The sequence below is a fragment of the Eublepharis macularius genome, chromosome 11 (genome assembly GCF_028583425.1).
Source record: "Eublepharis macularius isolate TG4126 chromosome 11, MPM_Emac_v1.0, whole genome shotgun sequence".
Taxonomy (NCBI): Eukaryota; Metazoa; Chordata; class Lepidosauria; order Squamata; family Eublepharidae; genus Eublepharis; species Eublepharis macularius.
Window position 1 is genome coordinate 22,237,126 of NC_072800.1, and position 24,006 is coordinate 22,261,131.

The 24,006-nt window shown below is 43.8% G+C and overlaps 1 protein-coding gene across 1 annotated transcript in view; it reads right to left on the reverse strand.

The window, feature by feature from the left end:
* HECW1 (HECT, C2 and WW domain containing E3 ubiquitin protein ligase 1) overlaps positions 1-24,006 on the reverse strand; it is a 186,924-nt gene that overhangs the window by 87,302 nt on the left and 75,616 nt on the right. Inside the window, exons 5-7 of the mRNA XM_054991627.1 lie at positions 22,488-22,563; positions 15,937-16,106; positions 1,247-1,389 (exon numbers count right to left, since the gene is read on the reverse strand). Coding sequence (XP_054847602.1) covers positions 1,247-1,389; positions 15,937-16,106; positions 22,488-22,563 — 389 coding nt within the window. The remainder of the gene's footprint in view (positions 1-1,246; positions 1,390-15,936; positions 16,107-22,487; positions 22,564-24,006) is intronic.

Sequence of the window (24,006 nt, forward strand, 5' to 3'; positions counted from 1 at the left end):
TGATGCTCTAACACAGCCACAGCCCCACTCACATTTTGAAACAGCACAGAAATATCGTGGATATACTGATTTAACACGCTGGAGAAAATTATTATACAGTAAATGTCATACGTTTCAATATAGTGAGATCTCAAGGTCATTGTGATTCTGTCTAAATTGGGTCCAGAGGCCCCACTGATGGCTCTCTGGGAAAGGGTGTGTGTGTTATGTACCATAGGTGCCTCCGACCTATGGCAACCTTATGAATGAAAGATCTCCAAAATATCCTATCGTTAACAGACTTGCTCAGATCTTGTAAACTGGAGGATTTAGCTTCTTTTATTGCATCAAGCCATCTTGTTTTAGATCTTCCTCTTTTCCTACTGCCTTCTACTTTTCCTAGCATTATTGATTTTTCCAGAGAATCTTGTCTTCTCATAATGTGATCAAAGTACGATAGCCTCAGTTTTGTCATTTTAACTGCTAGGGAGAATTCAGGCTTGTTTTGATCTAGTACCCACTTATTTGTCTTTTTGGCTGTCCATGGTATCCGCAGAACTCTCCTCCAGCACCACATTTCAAATGAATCAATTTTCTTCCTGTCAGCTTTCTTCACTGTCCAACTTTCACATCCATACATGGTAATGGGGAATATCATTGTTTGGATTATCTTGATCTTGGTCCCCAGAGAGTCATCTTTATCTTTAAGGATCTTATCTAGCTCCCTCCCTGGGAAAGGGAAACGAATGGAAATCTAATGACTTTGAACAGAGTTTGACAACCAGTTCACACAGTGTTATCATTGGGAGTATAACATCTTGGTTAGGTTGTGCAAAACAAAAATTAGGCAGCACGGACACAGCAGTTGAGGGTGTAAAATCAAGTGGACACCTGCAAATGGTGTGTGTGTGGGGGGAATCAAGTGGCAGATCCTCTCAGGCTTTTTTTTCAAACTCCAGGCTCTTGGAGTCGATACATCTTCTTATATTGTATTGGTATAGCTGCATGTATGCCAAACTCTGTTCTTATAAAAATGTTTAGCTGGCATTAAAACCCATGTAACTGTTGATTGACAAGGTCAGTGTATTACAATCAAGGGCAATAACTCAAACTCAACATAATGTCCTTCCAACAAAAACCACATCACCCCCCCCCACTAACCCCCCCCCCACACACCCATGTTGTGTCAGTTCATTAACAACTGTTATTCCCCTTTTATGATGAAAGTGGCACTTAAAGAACAGAAGGCGGTGCCTCACAGATTTACCCTATGGCATGTCTCTCCAGCAGCCGTTGGACTGGCATGGAAAGCTTCCCCAAGAAACGCTTAATGATCGGACGGCTCTTTGCAAACTTGTCCTTCACTTCTATTTCCAGGACATCAGTGGGAAGGGAAACAAAGCTGAACATCTGTCAAAGAAAGAACACAGAAAGGAAAACAGGTTACAGATTTGCTGGGAGAGTTCCAAGCCGACCGCATGGGGCATATGACCAGGTATATATGACCAGGGCATATTCAGACGCTTCATAAATTCCAAGGGAAATGAAAATAATAAGATTACATAGTCCAATCATAAGAGTCACTGCTCGAATTGTGGAAGTGATCTCTTTACTCATGGTGGGTACACAAAGGAAGTGACAGTAGTTTCAGATGGGGCAGGAGAAAGGGGCTGTCAGTTTCACAGACCCTGCACTGGAACCGGTGCAGGGTCTGTGAAACTGACAGCCCTTTTCTCCTGCTGCAGCAGGAGAAAGGGGCTGTTTCAAACGCCCTGCACCGGCTGCTGAAGCTGGTGCGGGGCGGTTGAAATGCCACAAACCATGAACCAATTCCCAAACTGGGAAAAGGTCGGAAGTTCGTGGAATGCTGCAAACCACGAATTGTTTGGTGTAGTGGTTAAGAGTGCGGGACTCTAATCTGGAGAGCCGGGTTTGATTCTCCACTCCTCCACTTGAAGCCAGCTGAGTGACCTTGAGCTAGTTACAGCTCTCTGGAGCTCTCTCAGCCCCACCCACCTCACAGGGTGATTGTTGTGGGGATAATAATGGCATACTTTGTAAACCGCTCTGAGTGGGCATTAAGTTGTCCTGAAGGGAGGTATATAAATCAAATGTTGTTGTTGTTATTATTATTATTATTATTCATATTGGGGAGGTTCGTGCCCATGTCTACTATGCAGGTCATGCTTATTAGTTAGAAATAAAAGTTCAAAAGACAAAATATACACAATATTAACATCCATCCCTTACAGATAAACAGCGAGTGCTTCTGCATGTGAAAACTTGGAGATCACCTGATAATTATGATGATTTCCGATATATCTGATGCATTGTGAATTTTTGAAGTGCAATATACATAATACTAAAGTTACAGCAAATAATCTTACCCGTCTCCTTTCTTTTAGGTCTACTAACTGCAGTATAAATTAAAAGCTGATAAAAACAAAGAACACATGACTGTTCCCCTGATACAGATCAGGGTCCAATTTAAAGTCCAGGGTTTAAATGTCCCTTGTTGTTGTTGTTGTTGTTCTGGCTTTGAATTGTATTTTGTTTCTATAAAAAGTTTCTCAATTGTTTTCTTACCAGTAAAGTAATTAATGCATAACGATTATTTCATTACTTCATACTAAATGAAGCTCTCTTGCAGGCAGGTTACTAGAGGGGCTGAATTTGGCAGTCAAAATGTTGGTCAGGAAAACACACCTGGTTCAAACTGCCTTGATCACGCCCAAGGTGAGTTACTGACTGACCTGTTCAAACGTCCTTGGCGCAGCTCACTGCAAGCACAGTGCTGTGTTGATCAGCTTTGCACCTGTGCAGCAGCCCACTGGTTGCTACAGCTGGCAGGTGCTTCTGCCCCAGTTCAAGAACAAACTCATCTCATTTTTACTAATGAAGAAGCTAGACTCTCCCAGGGTCATGATGATTCGAGGCATTACATTGACTGATTATATAAGACATGGAATTACTTTGTCCTTTGCCCTCTCCTTATGTTTGTACAGTCAGGTGCATCCTTCAAATGGCCAGTCCCTGTTACAACACTGTTGGGCGGACCATTGCAGAATGAGAAGGAATCAGGCTGAGAGACTTACTATTGCTCAGTCCTAAGCACTAAGTTTAGTGAAGGCAATAAGGTGTAACTCTACTTATTGTTGGAAAGAGCAAGGGTAAGCTTCAAAGTAGGAATTTCCTGGCTCATCCGTCAGCTTCTTCGGGCCAAAACAGATGTGACGAAGATTACAGGTCTCCCTTAAGAATGAACAGAGCATGGTTTCCAGTTCTGAAAAACACCAGGCTAACAAAACACTCTATACCCGACAGTAGCCCAGCAGAGAAGATTAGCACAGCAAGCACCAATCCTTATGCAAAAGAACCTCCTCAGGATACAGTGAAGCCTCCCACCATTAGCATTCCACACCCTGGGAAACTCTTACAGGATGACTCAGCTCAACCCCACACCTCCTGAGTAGATATAAATGACCTGCCATCTTTTCCACACTGTGACACTGAGAGATCTTTGTCTTTTGGTGATACACCTCTGAAGATGCCAGCCACAGCTGCTGGCGAAATGTCAGGAACTACAATGCCAAGACCACGGCAATACAGCCCGGAAAACCCACAACAACCATCATTACAGGTCTCTGTTCAACTGTCAAAGAGAAACTTGCAAGTCATTTGGATGGGGGATCCACGGGAACAGGAGAGAGGGTTTAATCCTTCGATGGTCGTGCAGTTTTGCCAACCAAAATGGCTCTTCTGCAAACCATAGTTTCCATTTTAAAAGAAAAAAAAAGATGGCTTCTCTTTTTCCTTTAATGGTGCAGGGATGGGGGGTGGGGCAGGGACAATTTCGATTAGCAAAAATGCACAGGTAGTTGAAGAGCTAGACCTCTCTCTGCTCCCCACTGTGTTCGCAACTCACTTTTTACTGATGAGCAGAGATCCTTGTCACATCCAGACTGGTCCTTAGCTACAGCGCTACACCAGCTCTCTATCCTGGTTCGACAGTACTGTCCCATCAAAATCCTTGCCACTTTTTGCCGTTAATCATGGTTTTCACTTATTGGGAATGTGCAAGGGCGGAACTATACATTATACCGGCATTTCCCAAATGGGTAAGTGTAGCAATGTCAGGAAAGGGGGTATTTGCTACTTAATGGGAACGCGGTGGGTGGCATCCTCCCAGCCTCCTCCTGCCTGATCTAAAACCCACTCCTTTCATTCCACCCACAGCAGCAGATGTTCCCTCAAACTCTCATTCCACTTTCTGCTGCTATCAGCTAAAGCGAATGGCTAGTTAATTCTATGCCCCGAAATACATCTCATTTCCTTTCTGTTTGCCTATTGTTTGACAATTCCAGTCAGATACGTCTACTCTGAGTTTTTCCCATTCTGCAACAGCTATGACAGGCTGCGTATCTGTGAATTAAAAAAGAACGTAATTAAGAATTATATGGTACCCTTGAGTGCACACTGAGCTGTGTTGCAATGAATAATTCATACTAGCTGTGTGTGTGTGTTCTGTGCATGCTTGATTATGACATGTTATTTGTTTTTTTTGTTTTTTTAAGGCCTGACTTCATAAAAGAAATATCAGAATCCTTGAGTTTCCTTACTTGTGAATCACAGTTCATTCCAGGTACAACATCCTTTCCCCTCATCTGCTTTTTAAACTATTTAAAATGATTGACGTTTTTAATACATTGCCCACACGAATGTCAGGATATGAACTCGTGGACATTTATGCTTGGCCTGGAATTATGGTACGGGTTTGGAAAGGCCCACTGCTGCATACATGCACTGGAGACCAGTGTAAAAGCCTGTGCAGTGGTTAAAAAGTGTCAGAGTAGGATGAGAAAGATCCAGGTTCAAATCCCCTCCCTGCCATGTTGCTCTCTGGGTGACACTGGGCCAGTCACTCTTTCCTTCTCTCTCTCAGCCTAAACTACCTCACAGGGTTGTTGTGAAGATAAAATGGGGAGGGGGATCCTGTTTGCCACCTTGAACAGTCTGGATGAAGAGCGAGATAAAAATGCATTTGACAGACACGCCATTTCCCAGAATGGAGGTGAGGAGTATACTTGCTACATAAAAAAATCACTGGTAGCTCCGATATCTAGAATTATCCCTATGATTCTTACAGATCTGAATGTCTTCTACAAAATAAATTGAACAGATGAAGCTGTAGCACAAGAGTATCCATTTTGGTTTTTTCTGCCATTGGGTAACACTGAGAACAGCCTGTATGCTTTGACCTGGTCAAGCAGGTTTAGTCACGACCCTTCATGTTACGAAAAGGATTTTTTTGCAACATTTATTTATTTACTTATACCTTGTCTTTTCTCCCCGATGTGGACCCACAGTGGCTTACATAATTCTCCTCTCCTCTATTTTATCCTCACAACAATCCTGTGATGTAGATTAGGCTGAGAAAGTATGATTGGCCCAAGGTTACCTAGTAAGCTTCCATGGCAGATCAAGGATTCGAACCCGGGTCTCCCCAATTCTAGTCTGACACTCTTAACCACTACACAACACTGACTCTCATCTTTCATCCAAGCAATTATCTCAGTCTTTTGCCCACTTGGGACATTCAAAATTTGGTTACATCTCATGGTGAGCGCACCTATCTGTTCAACAATTGTAACTAGAAACTGAATCTTCATTCTTTTCTGCTCCAGAAATCCGAGGTAGAATTTAAGAGATTTTAGTGTCTGAGATAACTTATTTGATGGTAAAACAACCACCACCACTCAGACCACAAAATTGGAAGCACACCACATAAACTGCATTATCTGTTTACTCTTGAATCATTTCCTTGTCAAGGAATAGAAAATGCCTGGGGCGGGGGGATCAGTCTGCTCTTAACTTTTGGAACAAATGGCAACTCCTTCTTTTACCATACAGGAGAAATGGAATAAAATATTCCAACCCCCCCCCCTCCATAACTGTGAAGCCGCTCTTGAGTCTGCTGTCCTTGAAGCACCCGCTTGATCTGGCCCATTTTCAACACAACAGTCCTATCACCTTCTGCCTTCTCCAGTAAGAAGCCAAAGGCCTTTACACCCAGGCGTGCTTGTGTGTGCGTGGGTGTGTGTGGAGAGGGAAACTTAGGGGGGGAGAGAAAACCTGGGACCCCATCCAAAATGCCTGTGTTAGGAACTAAATCCAGCTTGGGTAGTCTATTTATAGAGACAGTGTTTGCTAATAAAAGGAAGAGCTGACTCTTATGTTCTTGCCTGATCTTGTTGTGATTGATGGAAATTAAGCGGCAAGCTCTGTTGTAGAATATACAGAAGTATACACCAAAGTTCGAGGCAATTAGGGGCCGCAGGAATCCATTTTCCCCCTTCTGCTGACTCTTCATAAATTGGAACTCAAGGCATCGTTTCATTATTTTTTTTTACCATCAAACTCAAGATCCTTGCCGAAGAATCACTTTTGTATAGTAAACTATTCCATCTTCCAACTTGGAGGGGGGTGGGAATAGAGGGTTTTATTTTTAAATTTTATGCTAGAGTTTCCTTATACTCTGTAAAATACAGGTAGATTTTGAGATACAAGTTATCAGGTTAGGCTATGCTCCAGAGCTCCATGTGTGCATGGTGCTCACATTGCCAAGGAAGGGAGTTTTCCATTTCTGGCATTACCAACAATGGGAGGGATTCTCCTTCTGCACAGGATTGGATCAGTGATGACTGAACAAGGGCTGCCTCCTGAAGCCCCCACTCTGCCTTGATTCTGCTCCACTTCCCACTGCATGTTCCAGAAGGCAGAGCAGACAACACTTCTTCTCTCCAGATTCCCCATACATCGTCTTACAATGGAGCATTGCAAACCAGGCATGCCCTAGAGGGTTTCCTAAACTCTCCCATCTTGCCAAGATGTGTTTTGACCTGGTGCCTAAAAAAAGTAAAATAGGTGGCAGGCAAGCCTCAAGGGGGAGGGCGTTCTCTAGGCAAGGTGCCACCACAGAAAATGTCCTGTCTCTAGTTGCCACCCACCTCTCTTCTGAAGGTGACATAAAATTATTCAGGATGGTGAAAACCATGGATAACTGTGAAGAGTTCCAAGAGGATCCATTTAATGGTTTCAGTCCAGCCCTGGATTTTCCACTCCATATGCTCTCCCTATCCTCACATTCACACATTTCATTGAATATTGCCTTCTCTGCAGTGATAATGATTTTTTTTCTCTTAAAGTGTAAGGCTCAGAGTCTCTCTACACGAGACGAATTACACAAGGATGCTCAAGTGAAGGGAGACGCAATGTTAGCCGGGAAGCCGAGTTTTAAAAGACAGATTGGAAGGCTCTGTCAGCTTCACCTCTCTAGAGCTGGCAAAGATCACTCCTCAGAGGGTTTGTTTATTTCTGGTCGCCTCCCTGAAGACTCTGTCAATTTCACCTCTTCTTCAGAGAGGTGAAGAGGAAATAAACGACATATATCTGGAGAAATCTGACGTAAGCTCTTTCCTAGAAATGCATCAAAACATTTCCATGATGTAGCATAAATCAGACTTTAAAGAACTCATAAGGTTCTTTAGGATAAGGAGAGTAAGTATGCTTGAGGTTTGTTTGTGTTGTTTATTTGGAAAAACATATTTTAAATGTTATATGGTCATTGTATTTTGATAGTTCCGGTAACTAATAGTCTGTGATCCTTTCTTTTCAAATGTTGCTCCTCTTTCCTTTTTCTTTTCTGTACACTTTTATATTTGTAAAAAAAGAACTTAAAGAAGTCATGTTTGCCATGCAAATTAGTGCTTTCAGTAGTGAGGGGCAAAGTGGTTGAAGAATAATCATTCTGAGAATACAAAATTTTCAGAATTGAGGGAGGTCGTAGGGAGCAGGGAGCATTCAAATTCTTTAAGTGGCTTGGAGACAGCAAAAAAAGAAGACTCCTTACTAGTGGGCAGGAGCTGTTTTGAAAGACCTTCATTTCTTGAACTTTCACTGGATGCAATGTGTACAGAAAAGATGAATGTGTTTCTTTGTTATAGAGAAGGCTCGTAATTCCGATGTGATCAGAATATGGAATTCTAGGCTTCGATTGTTCTTGTTTTGTTTATCTTACCCAGCACACGTTTCATTCTTATATGCTCAACAGCTGCACTTGCATCTAACCTTTGAAGGGTGAAAAATAATTTACCCTTCTGCATCAGCGGGATAATAAAATGGCTGTTAACAGAATGGGAAATGAAGATACGGGTGGGCAAACGCAACTCTACCAATTACCAGATAGTTCATACAGGCATTGTAATTTAGTGAGTACAAACTGCTCAGCTGCCCTTCGAAAAAACCATAAATTGTTAAGGCCTATGTCGTGCATCTCATTTAATAGATAGCACTTTAAACTCTCTTAAACACACTGAAAGCACCAGCCAATTTTTAATGCTCCCATGGAACCTATTCCCCCCAAGGATAGTGAACTCACCGATAAGGAAATAAATGGAATGAGAAAAGGCTGGCGCAGAGAATCCGACATGGTGGCAAAGGAAAATATGATGGGCTGACACTCTGTGAAGAAGTCATTCTGTCGTTTGAAGTGCTGTTTTTGCTAGCTTTTGTTTCCTTTGCAACAGACAGTGTTCCATTTTTTTTAAAAAAGGTGCATGTAGGATTCTTAGATTCATGATTGTGGACAGGAGTTGCTATGTAATCAAGACATTTAGTATCTGGTTGTAAATATTGTGTTCTGATAATTTCTCAGTTTTCCTTCTTAAAAATCACATGAACGTCTAGTCCTATTCAGTGTGAAGGAAGAGCCAGAAGCCAAGCAGGAAATTAACAACATTTATGTTGGCCAAAGGCTGAGACTCTGTGTCAATTATTTTCCATTCCCATCGTTGTTAATCCTTAGCCTTGCACAGCGCCCCAACTCCCAAAATCATAGTTTCCCCCAAAACATTCCAATTCCTTTAGAGAAATGAAATCTTGGGCACAGTGGACCATGCCAAATCAATAAAAATCTGAAAACTAGTTTAATTTATCCTGGCTATAAAAACTGAGGACCAATTTAGAGGTAAAAGTGCAGTTGAAAAGTTCTTCCCTGTAGAGGATCTCTGAGCAGCCCGGTTCTTGTGCATCGACCCACACAAAATCAGAGCGTACATTAATCCACAGGACATGCAGACACAGCCCTGATGAGAGGGAGCTACACAACTGAAGGTGTATGTGTGTGTGGGGGGTGGGGGTGGGGGGGAGACAAGGATATGAACTTCTAAATAGAACCCAAGTGTAACAGCTTTTTGGCAGTAGTGCAAATGGCTCTGCCATTACTTTGAAACTGGCCCTCCATTTTATTAGAACAGAACCGGGGTTACTAATTTTGGAAAAATAAATATGCATGAAATACGTATATTTACTACCCTAAATATATGCTTGAAAAATACTCAGTGACATGTATAAACATCCTTGATTTTTTAAAAAATGCCATGTAATATTGCTTGTGTAATAAGCATTTATAATAATAAGCCTTTTCCCCTAATTACCCAAAATGCTTCATGTACTTTCTCTTTCCACATCTCTGTAAGGTAGGTCAGGATTGATCTCTTTGTACTATGAGGCTGATCTGGAGAGGTGGTGGTGTCCTGCCCCTGCGCTGGGACTTTTCCACCCTCCACTTCCAGCAGCAGCCCCACATACCTCCTAAAAAGGTTCCATAAAGTTCAGAGGACTTCCTGGTGTGGCATCCCATAAGGCAGAGGTCCCAACATGGGCACCGTGGCACCTGTCAAGTGTTTTTAGAAAGTAGGCAGGCCAGGTGGGTCTTTTGCCCAGCAGAGCTTCTGACTAGCCCCTAGAAATCAGATTGGCTGTGCAGATTAAAAGGCATCCCACAGTCTCCAAAAGTTTGAGGACCTCTGCCGTAAAGGATGCAAACTTGCCATACACACACGCCAGCATGAATGTCCATGAGGAAAAAGCACTGCCCACAATAGGAAATGTATGGTTTCTAGCAAGATGTTTACCAACTTTCCTGCTTACTGTGATCAAGCACACATTTTGAAAAGATTTCCTAACCAATTTGGCTTGAGAAATAAAGATGGGTAAGCCATGTGAGCGTAGCCTACATCACTGGGGATTGCTTGGTGTAAAAGAATGGCTTCGTATGCTCCCCACTTCGGTTTCTTTTTGCTTAACTGCAGTACACTGTAAAAACGTTTTGCAGCCCAATAAGATGTTCAGATGTCAGTGCTGAACATTACAGTATACTTCTGGCCTAGGCAACATGCTCTGGGGAAATAAGAGCCTGTCAGTTAACGGGTCTTTCAGTTAAAAAAGAAACTGGGCCGTGGCAGCCTTGGAATGCTGACCTGATTTCCCAGTTGCCTGAAGCCACTGCAAGACTTGCTGCACAGCACTCTGGGTTCTAAGAAAGAATTCTCAGCAAGAATTCTTTCTTAGAATTATGGGACAAGGCTGTTCGCTAACGCAAAAGCCTTAAGTCATTTGCTAATTGCCTCACAAGCGCAAGACTGTAACCAACTGGACAGCTGAAAAGAAACAGAGGGGAACCAAAACAGGAGGTTCGTGAAAAACTTCACTCCCTTTGAAAAGTGCACCCCGCTACACCACTCCCCATTTTGTTAACTGTGTGTGGGGGTTCTCAAAACAGGGAAAAATTGTTCACCCATTTGGAATGAAGGCAGGAAAGCACTTACATCAATCAAATTTGGCTTTGGGAAACCACAGTGTAGCCAACTCTGGGAGGGTCCCTGGCTGATGCTATGTAGCCATTTAGCCTGCGGCCAGTGTTTCCTGCCCACACACTGATGTGGCTTCAATGGCATGATCACGTCACGAAATCTGATGGGATTTTCAAAGACACGATAACTTAACAATGCCCACCTGATTCCCGCAATCAGCAGGAACTGTCTCAGGCACAAGCCCTTGCTTGTTTTTTAAAGGTGCCAAAGCTGCAGTTCTAGGGAAGAAGCAACATTTCCTCTTGTTTGTCCTTAACAGCCAGTTTGGTGTAGTGGTTAAGAGTGCGGGGCTCTAATCTGGAGAGCCGGGTTTGATTCCCCACTTGAAGCCAGCTGGGTGACCTTGGGCTAGTCACGGCTCTCTGGAGCTCTCTCAGCCCCATGCACCTCACAGGGTGTTTGTTGTGGAGATAATAACAACACACTGGTAAACCGCTCTGAGTGGGCATTAAGTTGTCCTGAAGGGTGGTATATAAATCGAATGTTGTTGTTGTTGTTGTTATTACTTTCATGAAAGTCTGATACAACCCTTAATACAACAGACTGATCAAGAGAATGGTACCCGATATTTGCTGCAAACCATAATAAATGGAGTTTAGATGTATTTAACTTTTTCAAGATTCTAACTGTTGCAATGATCTCTGACAGTGGTTTTCAAAATTCTGGAATCCTTTTCTACACTGACTCATTAGCTAAGCCACACTCATGTTTCTGCCATGCCCTCGAACTCCTATCCACTGCAGAGGAACCAGGGCATGTTCTAGGGTACACACTCTGCTCATAACACTCACATTTATTACAGTTCAGGTTATCTTACCCAATATGCTTCCCTCATTCATAATTAGCAACAAGATGTATTTTAAGCCAATGTCTTTTTTTTGTGCCTTTGTGATCCACAACCAAGACCACAAAGTGAGGTTGCACAGCCTCACAACTTGGTTATTTTAACCCTTTACTTGTTCACATATTCTCAGTGAGAAACTGATCCCCCTTTTTTCGATAGCTGAAAAGGACCGGATGGTGGTTGTTTTTTAAATGGCATTTCAATTTACAGAATAGTGGCCCGTCTGCAGTCCATCATCATCACGGAAGCCCAGAAATGCTATGTATATCTCATGAGCGGGGCATACGTCATATCTAGGTGACGTTTACAAAAGCAAATGAATGAAGCTTAGATGGGGGCAGGGTGCTTTTTGAATTAACATATGGGTGGAGAACTCTCCTCCAAAACAATAAACCAATCGTATGCCATCAGGATCACAGCGCTATGACTCACACAAAGTACACAGCGGGAGAAGGAAACACGGAGCAGCTACTTAAGGCAATGTACTGCTGCCTGCCCAGACCCACACTACAGTTCTGAATTGGCATTGCATTGGCATGGCATGGCAGGAACGTGACAAAAATGAGCCAATTTCAAAACCTTTTCAAATTGCTTTTCAAAAAAGCAATTCTGTTTTTTAAGGTAATTGCAAAAGAAGCTCGTAATTAGTAGTCCAAATACAACGTGAACGGAGTAGGAACTGCTCACTGCTCATTCCCATCTGTGCGAAGCAGCAAACAAAAATGCTATGAAAAAATAAGCCAGAATTAGAACACGAAAAAGCGAAAACATTTTAATTGAAAGGCCCCAAACCACAAACTTCACCATTTGTTCCAACTTTGCTTTCTTAGGCAATATGCAACCTATGGACCATGAGCAAGTATAAAACACCAGGGGACTGATTAACCTTTTTGATACAAACTGCAGTGCAAAGTCCAATGCAGAGAAAAATCTGACATTTGTGTTCTCATCTCCCACAGGAAGATCAGGTAGATATGAAATCTTGTAGCTGCAAGAAGTTTCCTGCCCTTTTTAGTGAAGCAAACCTGGATAGCCCAGGGAAGCCTGATCTCGTCAGATCTTGGAAGCTGAGCAGGGTCAGCCGCGGTTAGTAATTGGATGGGAGACCTCCAACAAAAACCAGGGTTGCAGAGGTAGGCAATGGCAAACCAGCTCTGTTAGTCTCTTGCCATGAAAACCCCACAAGGGATGCCATAAGTCAGCTATGACTTGATGGCACTCTCCACTCCACACACATCCAATAACTAAGAGAAGAATCTTGGCAGTGAATTCGAAAAGCTTGAAATCTGCATTGCTCTCTTTCCCCCTGCAACCTTTAACTCTGCCCATCTCCTCTTAACAAAACATAATAATCTGGTGCAGTCTTGAACCTGGATCCAGCAGCAGACTTCTGCCAACAGAAGAGGGTGTGTGTGTGATTCTGCCAATTCCATTGCACACTCCCAATTCACTCCTCATGTTGTTCCTTAGGGCTCCCTGTCCCGCAGGAGCAGCATTTCAGGGTGCAGCTGGAGAGGGGAGAAAGCAATCCCCATTCTGCTGGATCCAACTTGCCTTGTCAATCAGGAGCTGGTCACAAGGTTACACACTTACGTCCACATCCCTTCTCTTCCTGGGAAAGAATCCCCCATGCTGGATCTTTAACTGGTACCTCAACAGCAACATTTAATTCAGAATTTGAAAACCAGTTGTTATCTTTCAGCTTCCTATTTTTCACAGCTATATAATGAAGCTGTCTTATACTGAGTCAAACCACTACAGACCATCTACTTTACTGTAGCAGCTCTCTGAAGCCTTAACAGAAATCCTTCTCTGCCCTACTCTATCCAAGATGTTTGTTTTTAAATGAGATAAGCCAGAGATTGACCCTGGAGTTGGGAATCTCTGATCCACCTCGGCAGATTCAAATAAAGCATTCCCCATTTCAGTAACATGGACTGCATTTCCAGAGCAATATTCTGTACACGGAACTTCACCAGAATTCCAGTGGCAACCCCACGTATGTGAACTTTGCAGATACTGAATTAAAGCAAGATCCGGGTCCAATAGCACCTTAAAAACCAACTAGATTTCCAAAGTATGAGCTTTTGAGAGTCAAAGCTCCCTTTGTCAGAAAATTAAAGCAGAGAATTAAAAGTAGGAAGCATTACGAGGATCAGCCGAGGATAGGAAGGAGGACTATGCTTGGATCATTACCTTGAAGCTGCTGTTACTACCCCAACAGAGCTGCCTCTAATGTAGAGAATGTCTCGAATGATACAGATACATGTTCGTATATCTTTCAATGGTTATATTCTCCTTTCACCATAAGACTTTCCGGCACCTAATAATGGGCTTTCAAAAGCCCTCTGGCTACGTTCTGGTAATGCCAAGCTATGTCTTTCTGTAACAATTAGCAATCTCATAAATTACAGTTTTGAAGTACAAAGTATACCAAAAGCCCCAATTTAGCATCAGTTTAGCAAATTAAACAATTGGGGCTGAAATTTAAGGAATTTGTTGCCTCGTACTACTAATTATCTGGACAAGTTGGAGACATTCAAGCAATCAGATGAATAAGCAGAGCTGCAAACGTTCCCAGTTGCAGCTTTAAAAAATCAAGCCTGGTAAGTGGTCCCTGGGCAGCAGGAGAGGGCAGGAAGCACCTTGTTTATTTATTTATTTTTATTTTATCATATTTGTATTCCGCCTTCCCCGTTGTTGTATGTTGACTGTATGGCCTGGCTGCCACTCGCTGTGAAAACCGTCTTTTACCACCCAGTTTTATCCCTTGTCATCCCTTACCCACATCCGTTTATTTCATCGCTTATTTTTCTCTCTTTTATAGGTCATTCTTAGAGCCAAACCTCTGCCCTTCCCAGTTTCCTCTCAATAGTTCCCTCCTTTTCCTTATTTATTTTCTGGGTTTTAGCCAGTGTTACTTGCTGGGAGGGGCAGTTATATTTCGGGGAGAGGGCTACAAAGAAATCAAAGAGAGTAAGTGATTCCCTGCAACCATCAGCATTGCTCATAACCTTAACACCAAGCCCAAAAGTCTAGGCGTACTTTGGAATGTATGAAGTGTCAGACTCAGCATCAAATATGTATTCAGACGAATAAGAAAAGCCTGGGGGTTTTTTCCAATCAAAATTTTCTACTTGCTTATCATGATGCCGTTCCTAAATAAGTAACTTCCGTCAGCTACTCCTGACGCCTTGCAAGCACTCTGCCGTGCTCAGAGTTATAGTAGATAAAGGAAGATTTGTTTCAGGACCACTCCAGAACAAGGCAATTACTACTTCGGAAAATTCACCTTGAGCTAAGGGGAAAGGAGGCTGGGCAGAGATGGATAGGCCAGATCGCTTTAGGGAACACCTCTACCATAGATTTTTCTTTTAAAAAACCCCAGACTTCTCCCATTATTAACATTAAAGCTGCCAACTCTGGGTTGATGCACCCACAGGCCTTGCTCTTCCTCTTTCAGGTACTGCAAGATCTGAACTCAGGCCCAGGTTCTCTAAGGGATGTGAAAAGTGGGGGAAGCATCTTAGCCAGCAGTACCCTCTTGCCAAATGTTTGCCCTTTCTGTTTCAGGCATTGTAAGGCAGAGGTGTGGCCAAAGGCACGAGCTCTTCAGCGTGAGGTCGCAGCCGTGCTTTTACGCGACCCAGCTTCTGGATCCAGGACCAGCCCTAGACACAGTTTTCGTTGTTTTGTTTTATTTGTTGGTTTGGGATCCAACGTGGAATAGTAGTTGAAGTGCTGGACTAGGATCTGGGAGACCCAGGTCTGACTCCCCAACTGACCATGGAAGTCCTTGGGCCAGTCACACACTCTCAATCTAACCTACCTCACAGGGTTGTTGTGAGGATAAAATGGAGGCGAGGAGAACGATGAATGCCGATTTTGGTTCCCATTGCGGAGAAAAGTGGGATACAAATATATAAACAACAACAAACCTTGGCTACAGCCTGGGGAGGAGGAATTTATTTGAACCAGGGCTTTTCTGGCCACCACCCCAGCATCCTTTCAGTTTGAGGGATCAGCGATGGAAGGTGTGAAGAGAGGCTGTGAGCTTGGAAAGAATGCGTCTACCTTATCACTGAGTAAAGCACAACTGGAGTCACTCAGTGAAGAAGGGCTTCCAAACCAGAGGCTTTAGTCCAGCATGTCTCAAATAAACATTGCTAGAAGATGTATCCAGGCTACAGGGTGGGGGGATCAGAATGTGCCAGCAAATATAAGATCTCTCCTCTTGCCGGCGCCCTCTCTCTTTTCTTCCAATGAAAATACGGCTGGCTCCAAAGTTCACAAAAACTTGTGCACGCCTGGAAATAAGTCTATTCATTTATTCTGTGAAACTCAAACATGTAGAGTAGAGTAACATTATCTATTTTTTTAAAAAAAAACTCAAGGGCTTACCTCTCCTTGCCAGATGGGATTCACAGTATTGCACATGATCTTAGATCTCTTCTCTTGTCCGTGGTGAGGAAGAGCAGGGAAGATGCTATGTTTTCCAGGCTGGATCGAGATCTTTAAATAAGGATCTGGATTGAAGAACATGCCTTTCTTCAGACCAAAAGCTTGGAAATCTGCAAAGGTTGAGGATCCTCATTAGCATTCACTGTCTGCTCAGGAATAAATTGCACATACAACTCACAGTCTCTGCCACAGCACGCTTCCACAGCATTAGAACGTAAGAGAAGCCCTGCTGCAATCAGACTCAAATCCTTCTAGACTAGCATTTCATTTCCCATGTTGGCCGAATAAATGTTCCCAAAACTAGGGTCCAGGGACCCCTGGGTTTCCGTGCATATATTCTTGGGGAGCACAAGTCCCTTTTAAGGATAGAAGGTAAGCTCCTCTCATGCCCACTCAGCTAACGTGGAAAACAGAATCCTGTTAGCTTTCTAGGAATAGGGGTAGGAGCAGTGCATGGAAGTGTCTTCTCCCTCTTTTGAAGGTCAGATACTTGTACGGCCACCGTAGCCTGCAGTCCTCTAGCTTACAGAACAGCTCAGATTATTAGCTACAATCCAAAAGGTCAGTCCTAGGAACTCTGTCAAATTGACTGAGTGGTACCAAGGAGGTAGAAAGGGAGAGCTCAGGAGGTCCCTTCTACATGGGAATAAGATCATTAGCTCATTGCAATATTTACTGTATACGTCACCTTGCACATTTCTTGGAACACCCTCTGCATTTGCAACCCCTTTTCTTCTTTGTGTTATGACATGCCTTAGCTTTTCGTTTGCATTGTCTTTCCAATTCTGTAATCTAGAACTACTGCATTGTTTATTGGAGGTCTCTGCTAACTTACTGAATTGTATTTTATATTTTGTAATCCATGTTGAGCTTCAGTGAGAAAGGTGGGCAAGAAATGACGTTAAAAATAATGTTAACAAAATATTTTTTTAGAATAACAATAGTAGCAATAAACCTCAAGTATAACATTTCTGGCATGATGGTGTTGGGGTGTGGGGGGGGAGATACCACTCGATTTCCATAGATGGACCAACATTTTTCAGCTGAATATTGGAAGTTCAGGTTATGTGTGACAGTGGCCCCTTTATATTTCTATAAGCAGCTTTCCAGTCTCCTTCCCACTCATGTTCAACCAACTCTTGGCTCAATGTTCTTAATGAATTAATAAATTCCGTAAGTATGCCATTGGGCCAAGAAATATATTGTCTGTCTGTCTTCAACTGCCAATCAACTTCAATGGGTGACCCCAAGTTCTTGTGGGAGGGGGAGAAACAGTTCCTCTATGCACAAATCCAAACGACTGCAGTGAGATTTACCTGCAAGTAAAGAGAAGTGCTAAATTCTGTAATGTTATGTTGGGGAAGGGGCCTAAGGGCACAGATGGGCTGGAACCTCAGGGTAAGATTTTGGCTTCAGAGAGGTGGGGCAGGGGTGATAAAAGCACTGTGCACAGTGAAGCCCCACTTCAGACACCACCTTGGGGAACTGAAGGAAGGTCAGGCACGGCCCCAGAGTATAGTTGGGAGGACGCTGCTACTTTGGTGAAGCTAAGTGGGTATAATTCTAGTCACTGCATCTGTCCTGTGCTCAGCAGGCTGGGCAGGTCTGGGATCCTCTGAAGCAGAGCTGCCAGCCAGACTTGGGAACACAGATGGGCGCTGGGAGCTGAAACACAGGGCTTGCATGCGCCTAGTGGACTGGCTGATCCAGCAATGCAACGTTCTTAAACCTCAGCCTAAATAGGCTGCTGCATCCGCTGGCAGGCACTGAGGCTCTCAGAGCCCTGTTCTGGGTCCACTCTGGGATTGCGTGCTGCCAGTCCGGCGTTTCACCTCCTTTGTTCTATCTCAGCCCAGGCCTTCCACAGAGCGGGAAGGGTTCCTGAGGGGCTCAAGGCCCAGGTTCACATCCTTGCTGGCAGAGCCCTAGTGGTTATCTCTGAGGCCAGTGGCAACGCCTCCCTGGCGGAGTGGCCTCTGGTGCTGTTGCAGTGTGGTCAGCAGGTGACACTGAGGCGTCAAGCCCTCCCTGATCCCACTGGCCCTTCCGGTTTCTTGGCCGTGGCTTCTCAGGCTCTCCTGAGCCCTCTGAGTCGGAGCCATTGGGGTGGGTCAGAGGGCTGGTTGGAGGGGGTCACGACAGTCTGGTTGGGAAATCTCCTGGGGACCCATCTGATGAAGAGAGCTGTGGCTCTTGAAAGCATATGCTACAATAAATTTGGTCAGTCTTAAAGGTGCTACTGGACTCTTTACTATTTTGCTACTACAGATGAACACGGCTAACTCCTCTGGATCTATGACCTGGGAACCCCAGTTATTTATACATTGGCCAATTCCGCACGGCTTACCCGAAGCCGGAATGTTGCGGGATGTTGCGGAACATGCTGGCAAAAATGTGATCTTCCGTGTTTTTGCCGGCATGTTCTGCAATGTCCCGGCTTCAGGTAAGCCGTGCGGAATCGGCCATTGCCTTAAGATGCATGATGGAAGAGGGTGAGATATTAATAAATAGGAATGTGAAGGAGTTTTGAATGAGTCCTCCACAGCTCCTAACAGCTTAGACACCCAGATTGTTCAGAGAAAGAGAAATCTCGCACCTCCACCCTCTCCCCTCTGGCCAGAGCCTATAAGAAGGTCTAGCTGGGGAGTGGCTGCCGCAGCTACTTCCATGGACTTGGCAAATTTCCCCCTAGTCTCCTAGGTGACAGAATGGACAATGACCTTAAATCTAGGAAATTCTGACTCTCCCTCCTCTAAAACTTGGCAAAAAGCCATGAAATTTCCAGGCAAACTCCTTCTGCTTCCTTTGTATGCAAATGCTACTTTATACTATTTCCACAGAAATATCGGTGGGCAGGATTCCATAGATCGGTTCTGCTAATGGTGGTGTTTTCCTCTGACACAAGAGACCCTTCCACTAGCAGAGGAATTTCTTGCATCAGGGGACGACACCATGGGACAGGGGATGGGGTCACTACTGACAGAACCGATCGACGGCATGCAGCTCAGTAGCCAAGTCCACTCTGACTACATAAACTATTGTTGGATTACTCTTTCAAGACAGAAGCCCTTATCACTGAGTGCTATAGGCTCCAGCTATCAGAAGCCATCAGCAGATGGAGGGTGGGAATAAGACTGACCAACTAACATTTGGGGTACAACTCCCCGTCAAATTGTACTGACAAATCTCAGCTTCTGAGCTTCTTGCTTGGTCTCAATTGGTGACGTTTCCTTTGAGGAAAAAACAAAACTATACAACTCAGCAACCCACTTTAACTGAATACTGTGATGGAATTTAGTTGCATGGTGATTTGGAAGCCGATCTGGTGGAAAAGCAGGGTACAAATACATGAAATATGTACCTAAGCAAGTAAATAAAATATATTTTCACTTAATCTCGGTGGCTTTGAAAACATGTTTCCCATGAATACCAAATTCTAGTAGACCTCGAAGTTTTCATTAATAATAAAAATGCAAACAAGCTCAATGCACTTTCCCACAGCAGCTCTTGGGGGGTTGGGAACTGAAGGAATTCAAGAGAGCAGTTTCCATTCTGTGTGTATATTTTACTCTCCAAACCTATTGATGAATGACATTAATATGCCATACATCATTTCTGCTTGGTCATAAATCACAGCGCTCGTCAAAACGAGTGGTGCATATCAATCAGTGTGAAAATGTCAGGTAATTTCTCAGAAACAGATCACTGGAGCAGGAAGGCAGAGCATGCACATTCCTATATATTTTCTCAATCACTCAAACAAGTATGAAGTTCATAACAAGATGAGACGGAGAGTAAGGTCATTCTTGGAGACGACCGTATTAATTGTAGTAGCATTTGGAGACAACCATATTCATCTAGAAGATAATAAACAGCATATTAAACAGTTCCATAACATGGTCAGTCGTATCAAATTGGAGCAGAGGCAGCTATGGGATAATTGCAGTAAATCTCACCGTTAGTGTAGAAGACGGTCAGTATGTATACTGGCTAGAACCTGAGGACTAGGTAACTCCCAGGTGAGCCATATGGCTTATTGGGTAAAGAATTGTCTCTGCCCAATCCATCACTTAAAGGAAGAAACGAGTTAAGGGTGGATCCTACCCCTATCCTATCACTCCATGAAGTAAAGTTTGACATCTTCCTCCAGCCTAAGGAGCCTTCCTCCAACTTAAGTGGTTCTTCCATTGTTTTTCACACCACCTATGACATAATCCTTTCAACTAGAGAGGCCAGGGATTGAGCCTGAGGCCTTCCGATATAGCATAGTAGCTAAGTGGTTGGGATGTGAATTGGCACTCTGCCGGTTTGAATCCCACTACTGCCTTGAGCTCAGGAGGTGGCCTTGAGTAAGCCACCCCTCTCAGCCCAGCTCCCTGGCTGTATTGTGGGATGATACACTGACTTTGTTCAGTGCCTTTAGTAGGGCACTAATTTATCTAGAAGAGTGGTATTTAAGCACAGTTATTATTCTGCAATCATAAGCCCAGTCATTAGATGCTCTACCACGCAGCTACATCCACACCCCAAGGTGCAGATTCCACTTCACTCTGACAGACCCTCTCCTTCCTCCCAAAAGGAGGCACAGCGAGTTAGGACAAGGGTGTAGCAAAATATCTGGACACACAGAAAATATTAATGGCTGGATTCAATGCACTGCTAGCAGGGAAAAGATGGCCCATCTCCCCCTTCTCTCAGAGCTCTCTGAGCAACATTTCTGTTGCCCACCACCCCAATTCTGTTCCTGAAGGTCAAAAGACCCTCAAGAATAGAATGGAGCCAAAATGTGAGGGGGAATCAATGCCTGTCATTCTCCCCTGTTCTGTTAATGGAAGCACTATTATGGCAGTGGGTTTGACTCTTTGGATCCAATTTGTGATTTGCATAAAAAGACATGGCATGGGTTGGAAACAGTAACTGAGATGGGCTTTAACAACTAACAACTAACTAAAGTAACTAACGATATTGCTGAAAAGTGTAGCAAGATGCAAAAGGAGACTATTGCAAGACACTAATGGAGGCTTAGCAAAATTTTGGCAGGTGGTTTTAGTAATATATGGCACAAGTGTCACAAAATAACTTACAGGTATGCGGGAAAATCCGGCATGGCGACGGACTGTTTTACACAAAGCGTGTGCCAAATAAAATCCCTCAGAGAGATTGGAAGAAAATGTAACAGAATAATCTATTAAAAGGACGAAGGTTTTTAAATTTTGCTCAAAGAAAGAGAACAGGTTCATGAGAAAAGCCAAAGGAGGTCTGCAGGGAAAATTTTCGGGGCGGAGGACATGATAAATTAACAGTGAGTGAGTGGGAAGAAAACGTGCAGGTCAGAAACAGACAAGTAGCAAAATTAATTATTCCCATGTTGCTAAAAGGAATGACTATTTAATTATCTTCAAAGAGAAGGGGATAGAAGAAAAGATTACACAATAGAAATGGTCTTCGTGCGTAAGAGCTCACGATAGCCAATGTGGCATTGTAGAGAGAATGTTGGACAGGAATGGGGTTCAAATATTCACTTAGCTGTGAAGCTTGCTAGATAACTTTGGGCCTGCCTGTCTCTCAAATTGTTTCCCAGGAAACACTGGGGTTCTCAGAAGATCCTCAATAGGAAGGCTTCTTTGCACACTCTTGTCTTTTTATTTATTTACTTCATTTATACTCCATCTTTCTCCCCAGTACAGGCCCAAAGTGGCTTACGTCATTCTCCTCTCCTCACAACTAACCTGTGAGGTTGATTAGGCTGAGAATTGCATGACTGGCCCAAGGTCACCCAGCAAGCTTCCACGGGGATTTGAACCTGTGTTTCCCATACCCTAAGCTGACACTGAGAGTCTCTCCACATGAGACATCTGACATGTGAAGAACACGTGTCAGGAGATACAATGTTAGCTGGGAAGGGTTGTTTAAAAAAACAGAGTCGGCAGCAGGGCAAAGGCGTTGCTATACACTGCAGGTGTGTGAAGGGGCTGTGAAATGCCAGAAGGGAAACTTCAGCCCATTATAACCTCTCTAGGTCCAAGCCTGGCTCTGGAAGGCAGCTCCAGCCCATTTCCATTCCTCACTGCCCTCTGGTTGCGATCCCACAGTTTTAGACTAGAGAGGTGAAATTGACAGAACTTTTGGGGGAGGAAAAGATGAAATTAACAAACCTTCTTAGGAGTGATCTCTGTCAGCTCTGTCTTATTAAACTGCGCTTCCCGGCTAACATTGTGTCTCCCTACACTTGACAAACATGCACAGAGGTGTCTTGTGTAGAAAGACTCTCAGTCTAATTATCAGATAACACTGGCTCACACAAAGCTGCACCATGGCCTTGGGGAAGTCATCCTTCTTTAGTTTAACCTCCCTCACAGAGATGTTGTAAGGATAAAATGGCGAGGAGACCTATGTACATTGTCCTAATGTCTTGAGACGAAGGGTTGCATAAAAAGGTACCAAGGAAATGAAAGGTGGCATTTTTTAAAAAATGTTAGAATAAAGCATACCTGACAGTGAGAAACTGATCAGCCTTCGGTTTCCTTGCCCCTGGACTGAATCTTCACTGGTGATGCTTTTAAAAATCTGCTGGGAGAGGGGGCGGGTAGAGTGGGAAGAGAGCCGCCATCACTACTGCCTTCTTTTTGAGAAAAACATGCTTAATAACTACTATTTCTATCGACACAATTAAGTACAAATCAATGACAAGCAATCATTAGGCGAAACATTTATTTGACGAGTTAGCACTGTTGCCAGTGAAGGAGAAATAGAGGCCACAGGAGAGCTTCTTCGTGGCGAAGGAGAAGACAAAAGCATGAAATTACAGCAACATTATCAGTATGTTTTATAAGCGCCGATAAAAAACAGCATTCCCTTATCTTACTGTTTTTAAACAAAATTTATTTATCACTGCAAAAATAAATGACTCCAAGAGAACAGGTAATATTACTGCCCATTATTCAGTTTGCAAGCATCCATTTCCCCATAACCAACTGATATATAGCTTCCTGTATTACTATCAAATAAATATCTTTGTATTTCTGTGCTTCAGTCCCACGGAGAAAACAACCAGAGTTCTACATCTGTCACCTTTAAAGAGCTGGATCCAGCAATTTGGTAAGGAAAGGGGGTGCAGGTGATTGAATCCATCCCCCACTACACCCCTCCAACCCCAAATAGCTTTTTCAAATATCTGCATGCTCACAGACTTGGATGTTGATTGGAAAGGGAAAGGATATGCATAGGCTGTCGTGGGCCATTTAAGAGCTTGATATCTACATGGGGCTGACTAAACCTCTTGATACTCACAAGTGTGGTGGTGGGAGCCCATGCCCTCTCAGCTGTGTGACTCTGGCACTCCTGAAAAGGACTGGGGTAATTAAAATCAGTAAATTGTTCAGCTATGTGCTGCAGGGGAGGGGCGCTCAGTGGAGTCTTGGTAACTGAAGATATCAGGTTGAATGCACCCACCACCCCACGCCTATCACAGTGGGAAGATCCCATGCTGTTCTGGTTTCCCAGCCCCACCTCCTGCCAATATGGCAAGCAGCTGCATGAACTCGAGGGAAGGAATGAGGTTGCCCTGGGATTCCCTGATTACAGGTGTAGGGAATCTTAGAAGCACCGCAATGGCCTAGAAAGTAGAGTCCCATCCATGGGCCACGTCTGGCTGAGCAGGTCAGCAGTGGGAAGCAATAATCACTGAGCTACCCCACAGCTCCCAGGACACAACCTGCCCAAGATCCTGGAATGGAGAAAATATATGTGTATGTATGTCATATATGGCAAAGCCCCGTGGCGCAGAGTGGTAAGTGGCAGTACTGCAGCCCAAGCTCTGCTCATGACCTGAGTTTGATCCCAGCGGAAGCTGGGTTCAGGTAGCCGGCTCAAGGCTGACTCAGCCTTCCATCCTTCCGAGGTCAGTAAAACGAGTACCTAGTTTCCTGGGGGTAAAGTGTAGATGACTGGGGAAGGCAATGACAAACCACCCCATAACAAAAAGTCTGCTAAGAAAACGTCGTGATGCGA